The following is a 15,562-nucleotide window of genomic DNA, read 5'->3' on the forward strand; positions in this document are numbered from 1 at the left end:
AGTTAATGGTCAAAATTTAGTTTGTTATTTTTATTAGTTTTAATTTATGTTCTGCTGAATAAAATCTAGTATAAAACCAAGTAAATGAGTATTGCAGTACCAGAATTGCCTCTGCTCAGAAAGATGTGAAATCATTTTCAGTACATGGTTAGAAATACTGGTCTCTTAAGTACTTGTTTCACAAGGAGCCAGATTTTTCAGAAGACTTTGGTATTCATTTAGATATCTAAGTAAGTAATTAAAATTTCAGAAAGTCAACATTTCTGTAGTCATCCTTCAAGTAGCTAGCAGTGTCTATTACTCTCAATGGAAAAGTTAAACCCTGCTGGGAAGATTCATAAATGTTAACTGAGATCCTCTGAAAACATAATATTCTTGGTAATAATGGTCTTGGATGTCTAGAATCTATAGGATTCTTGATGAAATGAAAGATTTTTTGAGACTGTTTACTTCTTTACAGGTTTACTCAGCACCTTTCAAGATCAAATTCTTATACTGACGTTACCTAGATTTATGACGGTATAACTAAAAGCAGAATTACTTTCATATAAAAACTCTACCTCAGTCTCATGCCATCTGTTTATTTAGTATTAAACTGCTGTAAATGTAGTCTTTAACAGATTCACAGTAAGCCAACATAATGGGTAGTTAAACTGTTTTCTAATTTTGTGGAAATATTCAGGTTACTGTAACAAATACCTTTGTATGCACTAATTAGATTACAGAATTGCTTTATTAAGTAAATAAATACATGGCATTATTGGTAAAAGTTATATAGGAATATCTGTTTTATTTTTGGAATATTTTCAGGCTTTCTTGCTTCTTCTGTTAGTCTCAGTGGAAATGCATAAATGCTTTATTATGAATTCTGTCATCTACTTGGAAAGCAATCTGAAGTCGTATTTCCATAATACATTGTAATGGTTTGATTCTGCCATCACAAAATCTGACTTAAAGGGTATGCACCAATATTAGGAACATATAATGTAACAGTTGATCAGGATGTGTTCAGCAGACCTCCACTACACAGAATGTAGAATTAAGGAATTCAGAGCATGATTTGGACATTCAGGTGCATTCATACAAAAGGTAGCCTGTCAGATTAAGCTAGAAATGGATTCTATCTATAGAAACTGGTTTGCATATATTTATCTTTCTTTCGTCCTTATTTCCTTGACTATTCTGTTTATTTTGACAAGGAGACTATGCAAGATTACGACCAGAAAGTTTTGATTTTTCCATTTTCCTTTTTCTTCTCCTTTATTTCCTCTTCTTTTAAAAAAGAAAACAGAAAAATCTTCACATTTTTGCTTTCTTTCCATTTCACTTAGAGAGCAAGAATAGCTGCTTCTTATTTTTATGTGCTGCAAACTTTTTGATATCCTGAATATGTACTACTATATTTTAAAAAACTTTTACATTAGTCCTGTATGAATACGAAAAGTCATCAGGAACTTTATTAAAGTGTTATGTATAATCATAGTTTCTTGTATTTTTCTTGTGTGTGGTTTGTTTTTTTTTAAAGCATGTAGTTGTCTACTTTGACAGAATGTTTTAACTCATTCCATTGGCTTCAATAGAATACTGGAAGATATCCAAAGCTTTTAAGAACAATGATGCTTGGGCAGTGGTATATATCTGGATTTTTCTTTAAATGTCTGACCACCCAGACTGTGCAAGTTAACTCCACAAGCCTGATCTGTGAATGATGTCTTATTTTTCCTGTGGGCACAAACCTTTTTAGAAAATCCAATTTCCATGGTAAAGTCAATGCATGGAGAGCACTGGAGAAGTACGTCTTCTGATGCTGTTGCTGTAACCCTAACAGTGACAAAACTAATGCACTCCTCTCCATCAGTATTCCCCGGACAGAGGATTTCCCCAGAGCTAGTGTAGATCACTGGTCTTTCCATATGTTCTAGTATTTCATTGGAATTATTGCCACTGAAATTGCTACCTTTGACTTTTCACACATGTTCAGCTGAACAGCTTGAAGGTACCAGCAGTCCACCTATAATTCAAAAGAAAACTGAAGAAACTTATAAGAATTCCAGATACGAAATAACATCCTTATTGACTTCTAATAATGTTCCAATTACTGAATATGATAACTGAAGTATTTTCATCCTCTTTCAGCCAAGTTTCTTGTCCTGTGGAGGGGAAAATTGAATGTCTATTTTCCAAAATCACAGAGCTTTACCTGTAGTCCTGATAAGGTATAAAATAATGAACTTCAAAGTCCATATACTTTTATATAATAACTCTTTTGACCTTAGTTTGGAGGAAGCTCAAGATTTGATTAAAGAAAAAAAAATATATACCAGATTATGTTATTACTGAAGAGATTCCAGTGTAAGCCCACACAGAAATCCTAGAAGTTACTGAGCCTCACTGAGCATGTGTTTTAACTGAGGTAAAATGGGGAAAAAAATAATAGCATCTAGATTTATAAAATATGCATTTGCCATTTATAATAGTTATCTATGCCACCAGTATTGCATATGCTTTTGAGTATGTTCTAATTACCGCAAAACGACAGTCCCCTTTTTAAAATCCAGTTCTACATTTCTGTCTTCTTTCACTAGTGTCGTGTCACTGACTTGTATAGTACAAATTACGATTACATCTCATCCTTAAATGTTGAAATGCTATTTACCATGCTGCCAATTACACATACTGCAGTGTACCGTCATTTTCATACAAGATTTAACCCAAGTACCTATCCGGTACAACTGCTTCTGCTTGGTTCTAATGTATTAGTCCCTGCAAATATGCTACTATTTTAGAAATGTTTCCCTCTTCCACCCATTTTCTATCATATCGGAGATACAACACTGACAGTCATGTATAATGGACATTTTTTTATCAGAGAACATTCCGACGTTGTTCAGAAACAGAGAAAGGGGATCAGCTGGTTTTCTGTTGCATTCCCCACTGGCAAAGTAACTATTGGAGCTGGGAGCAAGAAGGCAAAGTTGATTTGGGGGCAGGAAAAATCAAAGATTTTAACATTAGCGACAGGAGACAAACAGCTGAGAAGTATATTCAGCAACACTTCTGGCTAATACATTATCACTGATAGTCTTTGGCAGTAATTTATCTATTACAGTATTAAGCAGGCCTCTCAGCTCTCTTATGAGCTTGATTCCATTATAATATCCTAACTGGAGAGTTATAATAATAACTTTTCTATTATGATATTGATTCCACAATTGTAGCCTTTCTATAACAGAATGACAGTTATTGCAGAATTGGTATTAAGTGCTTCAGAAGAGAGCAGAGTGTGTGAGAAACATATTGTGAGACTGTCTCATTTAAGGGGTCCTAATAGTTTCATGGAAGGTAGAGTGAAAGCTCCCATGTCTCTAGCAGGAAATACTGTCTTGTTCCATTAAAAATTCACACACAGTTCAAGAACAGTGCCATTAGTAAATTTTTTAGTCCCCATTGTTATATTTTATCTATATATAAAATATATATTTTATCTATATTTATATCAGAGAATAATCAGAAGCTGAAGTTGATAATGATCATGTTCTGAAATCAACATGCCCTTTAATTTTCAATGAAAGAAAGAAAGGCTCCGCCTTCTTTTATGCTAAGAAGTGAAAAAAATTTTTTTCCAAACTTCAAACCTAACACATTTTTCAGTCCCTTGCTGGTCTCCATTATGATTTAGCATTTTTTGTCTTAGGCTATTTATTTTGTTATAAGGCTGAAACACACCCATTATATTCCTCCATGCATGCCAGCAAAATTAGAACTATCTTTTTGGATTGCTACAGTTTTATTTGCTTTCCTTGGTTTTAAGTCTTCATATAACTTACAGCTGGAGAAGCACATCAGTTTATAGATTTTATCTGGCTCTTCCTCAGTGGTATGAAGGGAAGAGGAGGAATGTCTGCAGTTCAGTCAATTGTTCAAAGATATCTTAGTAGAAGATGTGCTCAAACGCTCTACTGATAAACGCTGTTTTACTGTTTCTTAGTAAAACTGGCCCACTACATAGTAGATGAGTCTTTCTTACACTTTTGAGTTTTTCTAGTATTACATATCTACTTTCAGGTACCTCTAGGTATTTCGCCCCAATCATTAGCTGTTTCATCCATATTTAGATGCATTGGTGGTTTTGGTGTTTTATAAGAACTTTGCGGTATATTCAAATATTCTTCTAACAGCCAAGTCTGTAGTAATAAATGCAAGTTTACTGTTGACAGCTTTGAAGTGACAACATATTTATGTATCACACAGCCACATCAATGAAATTAGTCATAACTACTAGACATCAGTCCTTGCTGAGAGTGTAGCAAAGTGAGATTGTCCCTGTATGAGGGATGCTGCTTTTCAGCGTTCTTAGCATGCAAAAGGAGAATGATCCCACTACAATTTCTAGACCAGCTTATTTTTACAGAAAATAAAGCGTGACTTATAAGGGTACTTTATTCTTAATTGGGATTGAAAGCTAAGAAGAGATCTTGCACTCCCACACCAGAACTGCAAATTGTCCTTATTTTCTACACTGGTATTTAAGGAAAAGGTGAACCAAACTACTTTACCAACATTTCTGTGACCCATGGACTGAGACAGTATTCTGCTGTTCCCAAAGAAAGCGCAGGAAGGAAGAAAGCGTTAAGTTGTCCCTTTCATGTAGAGATTGTATATTTTATATGGGATAGCCCTGTAAGAGTTGACATGAATATATATATTTTTTTTTAATTTAAAAAAAGAAAAGCTGTTTTGTAACTTGTTTTTAATACATAGAGTGAAGAATTTTATCATAGAATGGTTTGGGTTAGAAGGGACCTTAAAAATCATCTAGTTCCAACCCCCCTGCCATGGGCAGGGAGACCTCTCTCTAGACCAGGTTGCTCAAAGCCCCATCCAAAATATTACATGACTCATTTAAAAAAAATGCACTGTATGTGTTTGGTCTAGATGTTGCTAATAGGTATGACCTTTTTAATCAAATGTATGTAATTGTAGAGGAAAATCAAATTCGGTTCTGAGGAAATGTCTGCTTATTTGTTGCAGCCTTAATGACACATGTCTCCAAATGTGTTCCAATTAAGATTAAAGCAAAAATGGTAATTGGCCATTAAACATGTTGCAAAAGAAAGGAAACTAGTGAGAAAGGCAACTCAGCAGAAAAAAAAATGCTTAAGTCTGTTGAAAAGCAAGAGTAATAATGGAGTTTTCAGCATAGGACACTCTATTATGGGAACAGCTAATTACAAAACAGATAATAAGTAAGAAATGTAAGTGTTCATGAAGGCAAAAAACTAGAGTAGAGATAATAGAGCAATTACTTTTTCAGTTCTCATAGGCTAAATTTCAGTCTTTCCTGTGCCAAGACCCATGCAAAAAGGCAGTTTTGCAAGACCTGTGGCTCTTTCTAGCATATCTCTGTGTTAGACCATAAAAGAATATCTCCTGTTCAACACCAGTTTATATCTAGTTTTGACACTCTCTTGACACTGAACAGCCAAATAAAATTTTATTTAGGGGAAAAATTAAACTGGTGCATAGAGCTATGAAGGGCACTTTGCATCACATAGGAGCTTTTTGTGGATAGAGAGGCAGAGCGGCCACGTTTGTGGTATATTACCTAGAAAATATGCATTGCCTCCAAGCAATAAAAAGGAAGGGTAGTCTAAAAGGCTATGAAATGCCTAAATGGGAATCAGTATGAACTGGGACTTGCTGTTGGTTCGTATATGAAGTCACTGAAGAACAACTTTAGAATATTTTTCTCATATTTTTACTGATTTTTCTATTGTTGCTAAAAGTTGCCATCTAGATACATAAGTTCAGGTATTTCTGCCCCCAAAATCAAACAATTCAGAGAGCAAGTAATTCACTTAGGCCATTTCTAGGGTCAACTTAGACCCTCTTGGGTACATTAGGTATCCACAAGGGTCTGGCAGATACGACAAGATCTGTAGGAGACCCATGGCCTTCCAGAACAGCACTGAGAACCCAAAGGCATCTCTAAAAGCCCTGGTTGCTTAACTCTGTCCATATAAATTCAGTGAGGTATGTGTTGTAGTTTCAGCTCTGTTTTCAGTTTGCACCTTGGGACACATCTTGATCCACAAGAAAAATTTTCTAAGCCTTTACAGCCGTGAGTACTTTGGGAATACCGCATGTGTAAATCCAGTCATCCACAGCAGATAAGGGGTTTGAATTTCATTAGTCATTCTGTGAGAATGGTGTACAAGACCCTTGGTTAGAGGGAGGAGATTGAAGTTATGTAGATAATACAAGGTATATTCATTGCAAATGAGAACCTGTATTTATCTGTCCCTTAATATTCCAGAAAGTATGTGCAAACTACAATTTTTCAAAGACTTAAAACATGGTTATGTTTTCCCTGGCTGCCCTACAAATTATGAGGACATTGCTGTTGCTCAAATAAAAGTTTACCAAATTTCAGGGGCGGGGAGGAGGGATTTGGCTGGTGAAACAAATGATTACAGCTTTATTTTTCTACATGGCGGGCCTATTTAGGGTCATCTGCCAAGACACAAATATATAAAAGCAATAAAATAATAATCCTGGTATCAGACGAAATAAATAATGTCTGGCTAAACCTGTCAAACAGGATCTCAAAACACAGAAGGATTTGGCCACTTGAACAAAAGGTGGCCATTACTACACCTGAAAATGACACCCACAGGCCATAAAGAAAAACTGAGTTTGACACCAGCTCTCTGTAAGTTTTTTGCATATATTAGTAATTACAGTTGAATTGTGATGTAGTAAACAAAGATAAGATAAAAGAATGAAAAGAAAAGCATTCCCATGTATTTCAGTAGGAAATAAATTTGTGGTAATTGTTTTCCTTAGTAGGGTTCTTCTGTTATTTTCTAAGAAAAAGTGAAGCATGCTTGTATGTTGAAATGTGGAATGCACAGATGTGGATACAGACATATCTTCATTGTTTATTATTTATAAACTTGTATATTTTAAAAGAAAAAATGCACTTAATATATCCAACTTCTGTCTTTGTCTATTTTTTACAGAAATTTATACAGGTATGGAGCAATAATATGTATCTCTGTGTGATTTTCATTTTAAAGTTTGTGATGTGGGTCTATCTCATGCTTTGTTCCAGCATTGTTGCATGGTCTGCATTATCATACACAATTAAGGAAATGTTTTTTACTTGAAAAGTGCTAAGTATTGCTTTTCAAACATTCTTCCTTTAAAACAAACAAACAAACATACAGATTTTCAATTAATATGGATTCCACAGAAAATGCCTTTTCACAGATTAGATATAGAATCACAAAGCAATTCTTTTCATGGAAAGTAGAATTTGTACTCCAAGAAAAAGAACGGATTGGCTATACATTTGAATTGAAAGAAAAGACTTGCTATGTTTTTAAGCAGTTAAAGTAATACTTTGCTTAATTTCAAGCAATATCAATATATGCATGCTTCTGCAGGTATTTTTTTTTCTTCCTATCCACTTCCTGGGTACTTCTGCTTTTTTATTTACATTTATTAGCATTTAATCATCTCAGTTGTAGAGGTATTTTGTTTTCTCATGCCACAAAGTAGATCAAGCTAAGCAGACAGTTCATAAAACAGTGGTGAACTTAGGGGTACATCTGAACTTTTCAAAGTTATAGAAAATGACAATTTTGAACTTTTAATAGAGACAATTTCATATTTAGCATTAAGACGTTTAATCTTTAGAGTTACAAGGACATCAAATTTTAGGCATCTAACTGCTCATTAGTATTCCTGGGATTTAATGATAAGTTTATGAAAGTCTTCGGGGATTGGCACCATTGAGCTGTATAAAGTTGATGAAAACCAAAACCAGATTTCTCTGAAGTGATAAAATAATTTTTTATATTAAAATTATTGTATACACTAGTTTCAAAAGAACAGTCTTTGGAAAAACAGAAAGTTGCATATAGATTGGGGGCAGGGATTTTGGGGGGTGGTTTTTTGGTTTTTATACAGCCTTATAGTGCCTTTGGACACTAGATTATCTCCCATAACTGAATACATTTTTACTTTTATTGAATGGTGTTCGATTTACTTAATTTACCTTGGAAAACAGTGGTGATTCACTTCAATGTTAGAAGTGTATTTTAGCTTGGTTGTTAAAAGGTGAGTTACTGAAAGACTGAAACTTAATGCTGTTGCAGTGATGTTATGATGGTAACGGGAAAAAAACAAAAACAGAAAACATCTAAGAAAACATATTTATCGTGGAAGATTCACATGAGTCATTGGCTTTTACTTCATATATGAAATAAGTGTAGTGTCATTTTGAAAAAATAGTCTTTACATTCTGAACCTGAGCATATAAACTAAACAATGTAAATTTAAATAAAAACATTCCTGAGTTAACGTGATCTTTTGAAAAATTTCATGTATTCATGTCAGCCGTATAAAATCAGTCTGTTGTAGATTTTCTCCCTATTCTTTTCTTACGGACATCCTTAAAACTGGTGTAATTTTCTCATTTCAGTGAAGCAAAATGCTATTAACTTTATTCTATGATATATATTGTTTCAAAAAATTTATAACAACGGCGAATAGATTCTAAGCAAGGCTACTGAAATCCAATGATACCAGTGTCATAAGGTTACTGGAGCTGGATCCCAATAAAATAAATTAAATAAAAAAAATCTTTTAGTTATCCAGTTTCCAAAGATCAGATACAAAGATCAGATCAGCATCACAGTTCCTGTTGGAGCAGCCATTAGAGCCGGGACTGTGACACTCACTTCATAACTTCACAGCGTCACTAGTTCCTCTGGCCCCAGCCTGGTGCCCAAGGGTAGGCGCTCCTACCTGGGTGGTTCCTCCTCTCGTCCAAACCCCCACATGGACCACTTGGCAATGACAGCACTGGGTCTGTCTTGAGAGCTTCCTGTCCTTATGAGTGCATATTTAACACCAGTACCAGAACACTTGGTATTATTTAGGAAATTGCCACACAAATGACACACTTATTGTTCTGGTACTAGCCACAGACAGTTTATTTTCACAGTGTTGTCATAATCATGCCAGCAGTTTGCAATCAGATATATTTTGTCATTGATTCAGTCCATACTTTTACTGCAAAATGCTGACTTTGAAAGCTGTTGTCAGATTTAATTTCTTAAAATATTAGTAGCAAATGGGGTTTTTATTAAATTATTTTCCAAAAGAGAATAACAACATTGAAAAGATGCCATTTCTGATTATAAGAGAATTCTGTAGTATGTATCAAAACATTTAATGTACAGATTTATGCTAAGCAAATAAAACAAAAAAATGTAAATAATTTCACATAAAGAAATGAAAACTTATCAGGTAATTTATTTTCTATGTCTTTTTTATAAATTATGCTTTTGATTTTTAATAATAGCCTTAACAGAACAATCTTTTTCAGCAAAAATATCTATTTTCATTGTTCATTTATGATATTTAGAGATTCAACTGTTGAAGAATTATAAGCAAACACAGCAGAAAAGAGAACCGATTAATATTAGCAGAAAGACATTTCTGAATATGCAAAATGCTTCTTATTCCTAAACACACAAAGAGGAGTTTCCAAATAAATTATTCATTATTTGATATATATTGTATGCTAATAGAGAAGCATAGTGTATGTTATGAGCATATGCTTCTAAATATAGAGAAGTATAATATTTAATCCGATATATTGTGCCACTGAAAAGAAAATTGTCCTTCAACTGACTGTGTAATTTAATCATTTGTGCATATTCTTTGAGGGTTTGTTCATGTTTATTCTGATAGACAGGCCTTTAATTGTCTAGCAAAGTAAAGACAATGTATTCTTGTAATCAATAAAATATAGCCAAGAATTAAACAAGCAAAAAGGTTAAACTTGTCTAATGGAAATAAGCATGGTTGGAAAGATGTGCTGAACTTATTAATTCATTAATGAACTTCTGTGTTCGATTCTTTCACATTTGATCTGTTGGGCATACTTTCTTTCTCTTTTTTGTCCGCTTTATGTTTAATGAGTATTACCTTTTTACTCTGCGATGGGCATTTTAAGAATCCTGATATGTCGGTGGGAGAAGACGGTTTATAAACTGTTTCCCTGGCAAACCATTCCTTTCTGTCAACAACCAGACCATTTCAGAAACTTACCAGATCAAGTGAAAACCTCGCTATATTTAGTAAAAAATAGATGTATTCAAATTAATCATCTACAGTTAAGCATTTAATATTTCTATATTTTCACAAAATTTCTCTAACAAATATTTTATGAAAGAAAATGCAGAAGACATGAATTCTGTATTCTGATTAATCTACTTTAATGAACATTTTTTCACCTATAATCTGTTTGCTGCTTGATTTATCCAAATACCTTTAATCATACATTTACAGCTTTGTAAAAATGCGGATATAAGAGCAACAGCAGCAGTGCATGCATTATACTAACATGTAAGCACCATTGCCTATTACTATCCAACTTTAATCTTTGTGTGGATATGCATTTTTCAAAAAAATTCTTCTTTAAATCAGCCAACTTTCTTTTCTTGTTTTTTTTTTCTACTTATATTGATTAGCATTAATAATCAATTATTTAATAACAAATTATTTTCAGAATCGTATTAAAATAATATAAACAGCTGTAATCCTCTGAGTGAGGAAATGGTCTTTTAAATTATTAATTCTCAACACTGATGGTTAAAAATTAATTGATTCAGGGAAAGGGACTGAGTGGGTGGGAGACAGTCTTATTAATTTCTTGTCTTTTTGTTTTCCCAGTCTTCTAGTTTGAATATGAATGAAATCTTTGCCATTTCTGTCAGTAGCAGAAAAAGATTTTCCATGCAGTGATAGGCAGGAAAGCTGGGTGGTAGGAAAAAGAGGTTGCATTTCTAATTAAAGAGTGATGGAGGTTGCTTGAAAGAGGGCACTGAAAAAACTGTTTAGAATACTACTAGCAATTAATACTATACCACATGTTTTGGCCTCATTTGGTAAATAGGATTGTTAACCCAGGTCATCAACTTTATGACTAGATTTTAATTTACCATTCTTTGTAAGTGTCAGGATAATGTAAATACGTTTTGCTTTGTGCTGTTTTGCTTTACTACAGATAGAACAAAAGCAGTTATTTATTTTTCTGCTAATCCCTCAAAGAGTCTTTTTTTTTTGGTCAGGGAACACTTTTAGCGTAATTTCAAATCAGTACAAACTTCACTTGGACCTCACACCCTTCTAGGGAGCTACCTTAAGCAAGAATCTAAACCCAGGCTCCTGCTTGCAGTACAGCATGGGAGGAAGGTGCATGAGGTCCTTACCAGCCACATACGCATCCTGGTCAAGTTGCCATGCTGCCAGGGGAAGTTGCTGAGGAGAATGAACAGGCTACACAGTGTCAGTGATGACAAAATGGAAGATGAAGAGTATTTTCTTAGAGACCCTGAAGGGACAAAAGTCTGTTACCCACAGGAGCTGGACTGGAGGAGAGGGTAAGGACAGGTAGAGGATACGCTCAGGCATGGGGGGACAAAGATTCTACGACAGTGGAGGCCGGAAGATGATTACTTCTGACAACTTGTAGGAGACTTTCTCTTCACCTACAGAGGGTCACTTACGGAATAAGGATTGGGCCATGTCAACAGGCGAGGAAGAGTCAGTTTCATCCGGAGGGGCATGTAAGCTGTCTGAGTCTCACGCATACAACCTCACCAGCACCACTACAGTGAAGCAATGGTGGACAAAATTGTGTTATTCTCTCATCTAAAAAGTGGCGGTGTCTAGCATTCGAGAAAAATACTACAGTAGGGGAAAACTGATGCAGTGTGGCATGACTTTTGCTTTATCTAACAGAAATGCCTACCCCCACAAACACTTGCCATGTAAGAGGATGGGCAAATCTCTTTAAAGGTTCTTCCATCAACACAGCAGAAAAACAAGTACTGTATTACTAGATCATCTCACAGTTCCATTTATGACTGTCAGCCATGTGTTAAGCTCATTAGCGTGGGTGTGAACTCCACTTTAGGAATCAGCAGGATTGTCACCCATGTCAAGCTGTTGTGATATAAAGATGAAAACTTCAGGGCAAAATCTCAATGTGCCATATGGCAGCTTTTTCTATGCAGTTCATGAATTCCAGATCTGAGGCTGTCGGCTGCCTATGGCAGGGTCACCCAGCACCGGAGAGATTATTGGTGACATAAAGACAGGGAACAACTTGTGCCCTTCTTTTTCTCCTCTGTCAGCATGACAACTGGAGTCAGAGGGTGGTTGGGTTTTGTTTTTTTGTTTTTTTTTTTTTTTTTTTTTTTTTTACTTTAATTCATTCCTACTTGTTGCTTTTGCTATGAGAAGCCGTAAGAACTCATCCCTTAGGTGACTCTGTCCTGGTTTGAGGGAGATGCTTTTTCTTCTCTGAAGGGGAGAGAGGTAAAAGAGAGCATCTGTCATTTGCTTTAGTGACCAGCTCAGCCCAAACCACGACACTGTTAAGGAACCAGCTCACCTACAGTAAGGAACATGCTCATCTATGTGTTTCATTTTAATGAAGAAGGCCTGTTCACACCAGTGAGCCGCTATGTGACTAACAGTTACTGTAAAACAAAGGAAGGCAGTTAGTGTGGAATAGGCCAACAAAATCTGGTCTATAATGACAGTGCAAGCAGAGGAGGAGATACAACAGGTTCAGCTGATTGCAGCCAATATTAAGTGTATAATAACTGTGCGCCTGACCACACTCTTTTATAGCAGACCCCAAATCCGAAAACATATCTCTGTAAATACAAAAGTTCTGTACAGCACTGTAGCTGGATCTCAACCACTATGCTAGAGTTAAAGTCTTGCTGTTCTGAAACCACAATAAATATTCAATATATTCCTCCAGAATAAGCTAATCACTTAACTGATTCAGTTTCCCCAAAATTATATCCAAAAAACCTGTATGAGTTGTCAGTTCTGTTAATTAGCAACCGGTCTACAAACTCAAAGCTGCCATATACTACAGGTGACCTGTAACACTGGTCGATGCTTTGTCAGGAATTCCTGTCTGAAATTTTGAGCCTGAAAAGAAATTGAAAATTCTCAGTACTGTTATCCATCTCACAAGCATGGCTCTTCTCGTGGAGAGAGTGCCTGTGCCCAGGCCCTGGTGGGGAGTGCTGCAGGGAGGCCTCTGTGAGGAGAGGACGGGGCTGCCCCAAGCTGGACGCAGCCTGTTCCAGTGGTTCCAGCAGGTTCCAGACCTCTCCCACCAACTCACCGCAGGGCACGGCTGAGCCCCACAGACACGATGGGGGCACCTTGGGGAAAATGTGTATAAAAAAGGGCAAAACGCTGCACAGTCAGTGAATCATGAGGAAAAAAGCGTGAGAAACCACCCTGCAAGCACGGAGGTGAGAGAAGGAGGAGGAGGAGGTACTCCAGGCACCAGAGCAGAAATGCCCCCGCAGCGCCTGGAGAACACCATGGTGGAGCAGACTCCTGGCAGAAACTGTGGCCTGTGGGGGAACCAGCACCGGAGCAGGGGAAAAGTGTGAGCAGGAAGGAGGGGCAGAGAGGAAACGTTACGGACTGACCACAACCCCCATTCCCCATCCCCCTGCGCTGCTCAGGGGTGGGGAAGGGGTAGAGGAGTCTGGAGTGAAGGAGTGAAGTTGAGCCTGGGAAGAAGAGGGAGATGGAGGAAGGTGTTTTGTGTTTGTTTCTCACCACCCTATTCTATTTTTAACTGGCAATGAATTCGATCGGTTTTCCTCAAGTCACGGAATCACGGAATCACGGAATCTTCAGAGTTGGAAGGGACCTCTAGAGATCATCTAGTCCAACTCCCCTGCTAGAGCAGGATTGCCTAAAGCACATCCCTCAGGGCTGCATCCAGGCGGGTCTTGAAAATCTCCAGAGAAGGGGACTCCACAACCTCCCTGGGCAGCCTGTTCCAGTGCTCTGTCACCCTCACTGTAAAGAAGTTTTTCCGTGTATTTGAACGGAACTTCCTATGTTCTAGCTTGTGCCCATTGCCCCTTGTCCTGTCGCTGGGAACCATTGACAAGAGCCTGGCTCCGTCCTCCTTAAACCCACCCTTTAGATACTTGTAAACATTAATCAGGTCCCCCCTCAACCTTCTCTTCTCCAGGCTAAAGAGTCCCAGCTCTTTCAGCCTTTCCTCATAAGGGAGGTGCTCCAGTCCCACAATCATCTTGGTTGCCCTTCGCTGGACTCGCTCCAGTAGTTCCCTGTCCCTCTTGAACTGGGGAGCCCAAAACTGGACACAGTACTCCAGTTGTGGCCTCACCAGTGCAGAGTAGAGGGGGAGAATGACCTCCCTCGACCTACTGGCCACAGTCTTCCCTATGCAGCCCAGGATGCCATTGGCCTTCCTGGCGACAAGGGCACACTGCCGGCTCATGGATAATTTGCTGTCTACCAGGACCCCCAGGTCCTTCTCCTCAGAGCTGCTTCCCAGCATGTCTGCCCCTAACCTATACTGGTGTTTGGCATTCTTCCTTCCCAGGTGCAGGACCCTACACTTGCTTTTGTTGAACCTCATTAGGTTCTTCTCTGCCCAGCTCTCCAGCCTGTCCAGGTCACGCTGGATGGCAGCACAGCCCTCTGGAGTGTCGGCCACCCCTCCCAGCTTGGTATCATCAGCAAACTTGCTGAGGATACACTCTGTCCCCTCATCCAGGTCATTAATGAATATATTGAACAAAATTGGTCCAAGTATTGACCCCTGAGGGACACCACTCGTTACAGGCCTCCAACTGGACTCTGTGCCGCTGATCACAACCCTCTGAGTTCTGTCACTCAGCCAGCTCTCGATCCACCTCACTGTCACCTCGTCTAGCCCATACTTCCTCAGCTTCCTAATGAGGATGTTATGGGAGACAGTGTCAAAAGCCTTGCTAAGGTCAAGGTAGATGACATCTACGGCTCTCCCCTCATCCAGCCAACCCGTTATAACATCATAGAAAGCTATCAGATTGGTCAGGCATGATTTGCCCTTGGTAAATCCATGCTGACCACTTCCAATAACTTCCTGTTCCTCTATGTGTTTGGAGACGACATCCAGAATGAGTCGCTCCATTACCTTCCCAGGGACAGAGGTGAGACTAACCGGCCTGTAGTTCCCTGGGTCCTTCTTCTTGCCTTTTTTGAAGATTGGAGTGATGTCAGCCTTCCTCCAGTCCTCAGGCACCTCTCCTGTTCCCCATGACTTTTCAAGTCGAGCCTGTTTTGCCTGTGACAGTAATTGGAAGTGGTACCCCATCTTTATCTCTTATTTTCTCCACCTGCCTTGTTGAGGGGGAGTGAGAGAGCAGCTGCGTGAGTATCTGGCAGCCAGCCAAGGTCAACCCACCACAACATAACTGTATGGATTTGAATTTTTTTACATGACTATCCAGGTGCTTTATGTTGTAGTGTCACATTGCCCATCACTGGGTTAAGGTTACAGCCTGTCTAAGGAAGAGGGAGGTTGTTGGGGCAGGGAGAAGCTGCTCCAGGAAGGGATGGCTGGGCAATCAGAGCTGGGGCAAGGACACTAGGGAAGCGGGCAGAGGGCCTGGGGTACAGCAAACCCTGGGCAGCTCCGCCA

At 38.0% G+C, this 15,562-nt stretch overlaps 1 protein-coding gene across 1 annotated transcript in view; it reads left to right on the forward strand.

Moving 5' to 3' along the window:
* Positions 1-15,562, forward strand: part of EYS (eyes shut homolog) — an 874,211-nt gene that overhangs the window by 275,217 nt on the left and 583,432 nt on the right. Inside the window, exon 19 of the mRNA XM_054197017.1 lies at positions 7,023-7,034. Coding sequence (XP_054052992.1) covers positions 7,023-7,034 — 12 coding nt within the window. The remainder of the gene's footprint in view (positions 1-7,022; positions 7,035-15,562) is intronic.

Source organism: Rissa tridactyla, chromosome 3 (genome assembly GCF_028500815.1).
Source record: "Rissa tridactyla isolate bRisTri1 chromosome 3, bRisTri1.patW.cur.20221130, whole genome shotgun sequence".
Lineage (NCBI taxonomy): Eukaryota > Metazoa > Chordata > Aves > Charadriiformes > Laridae > Rissa > Rissa tridactyla.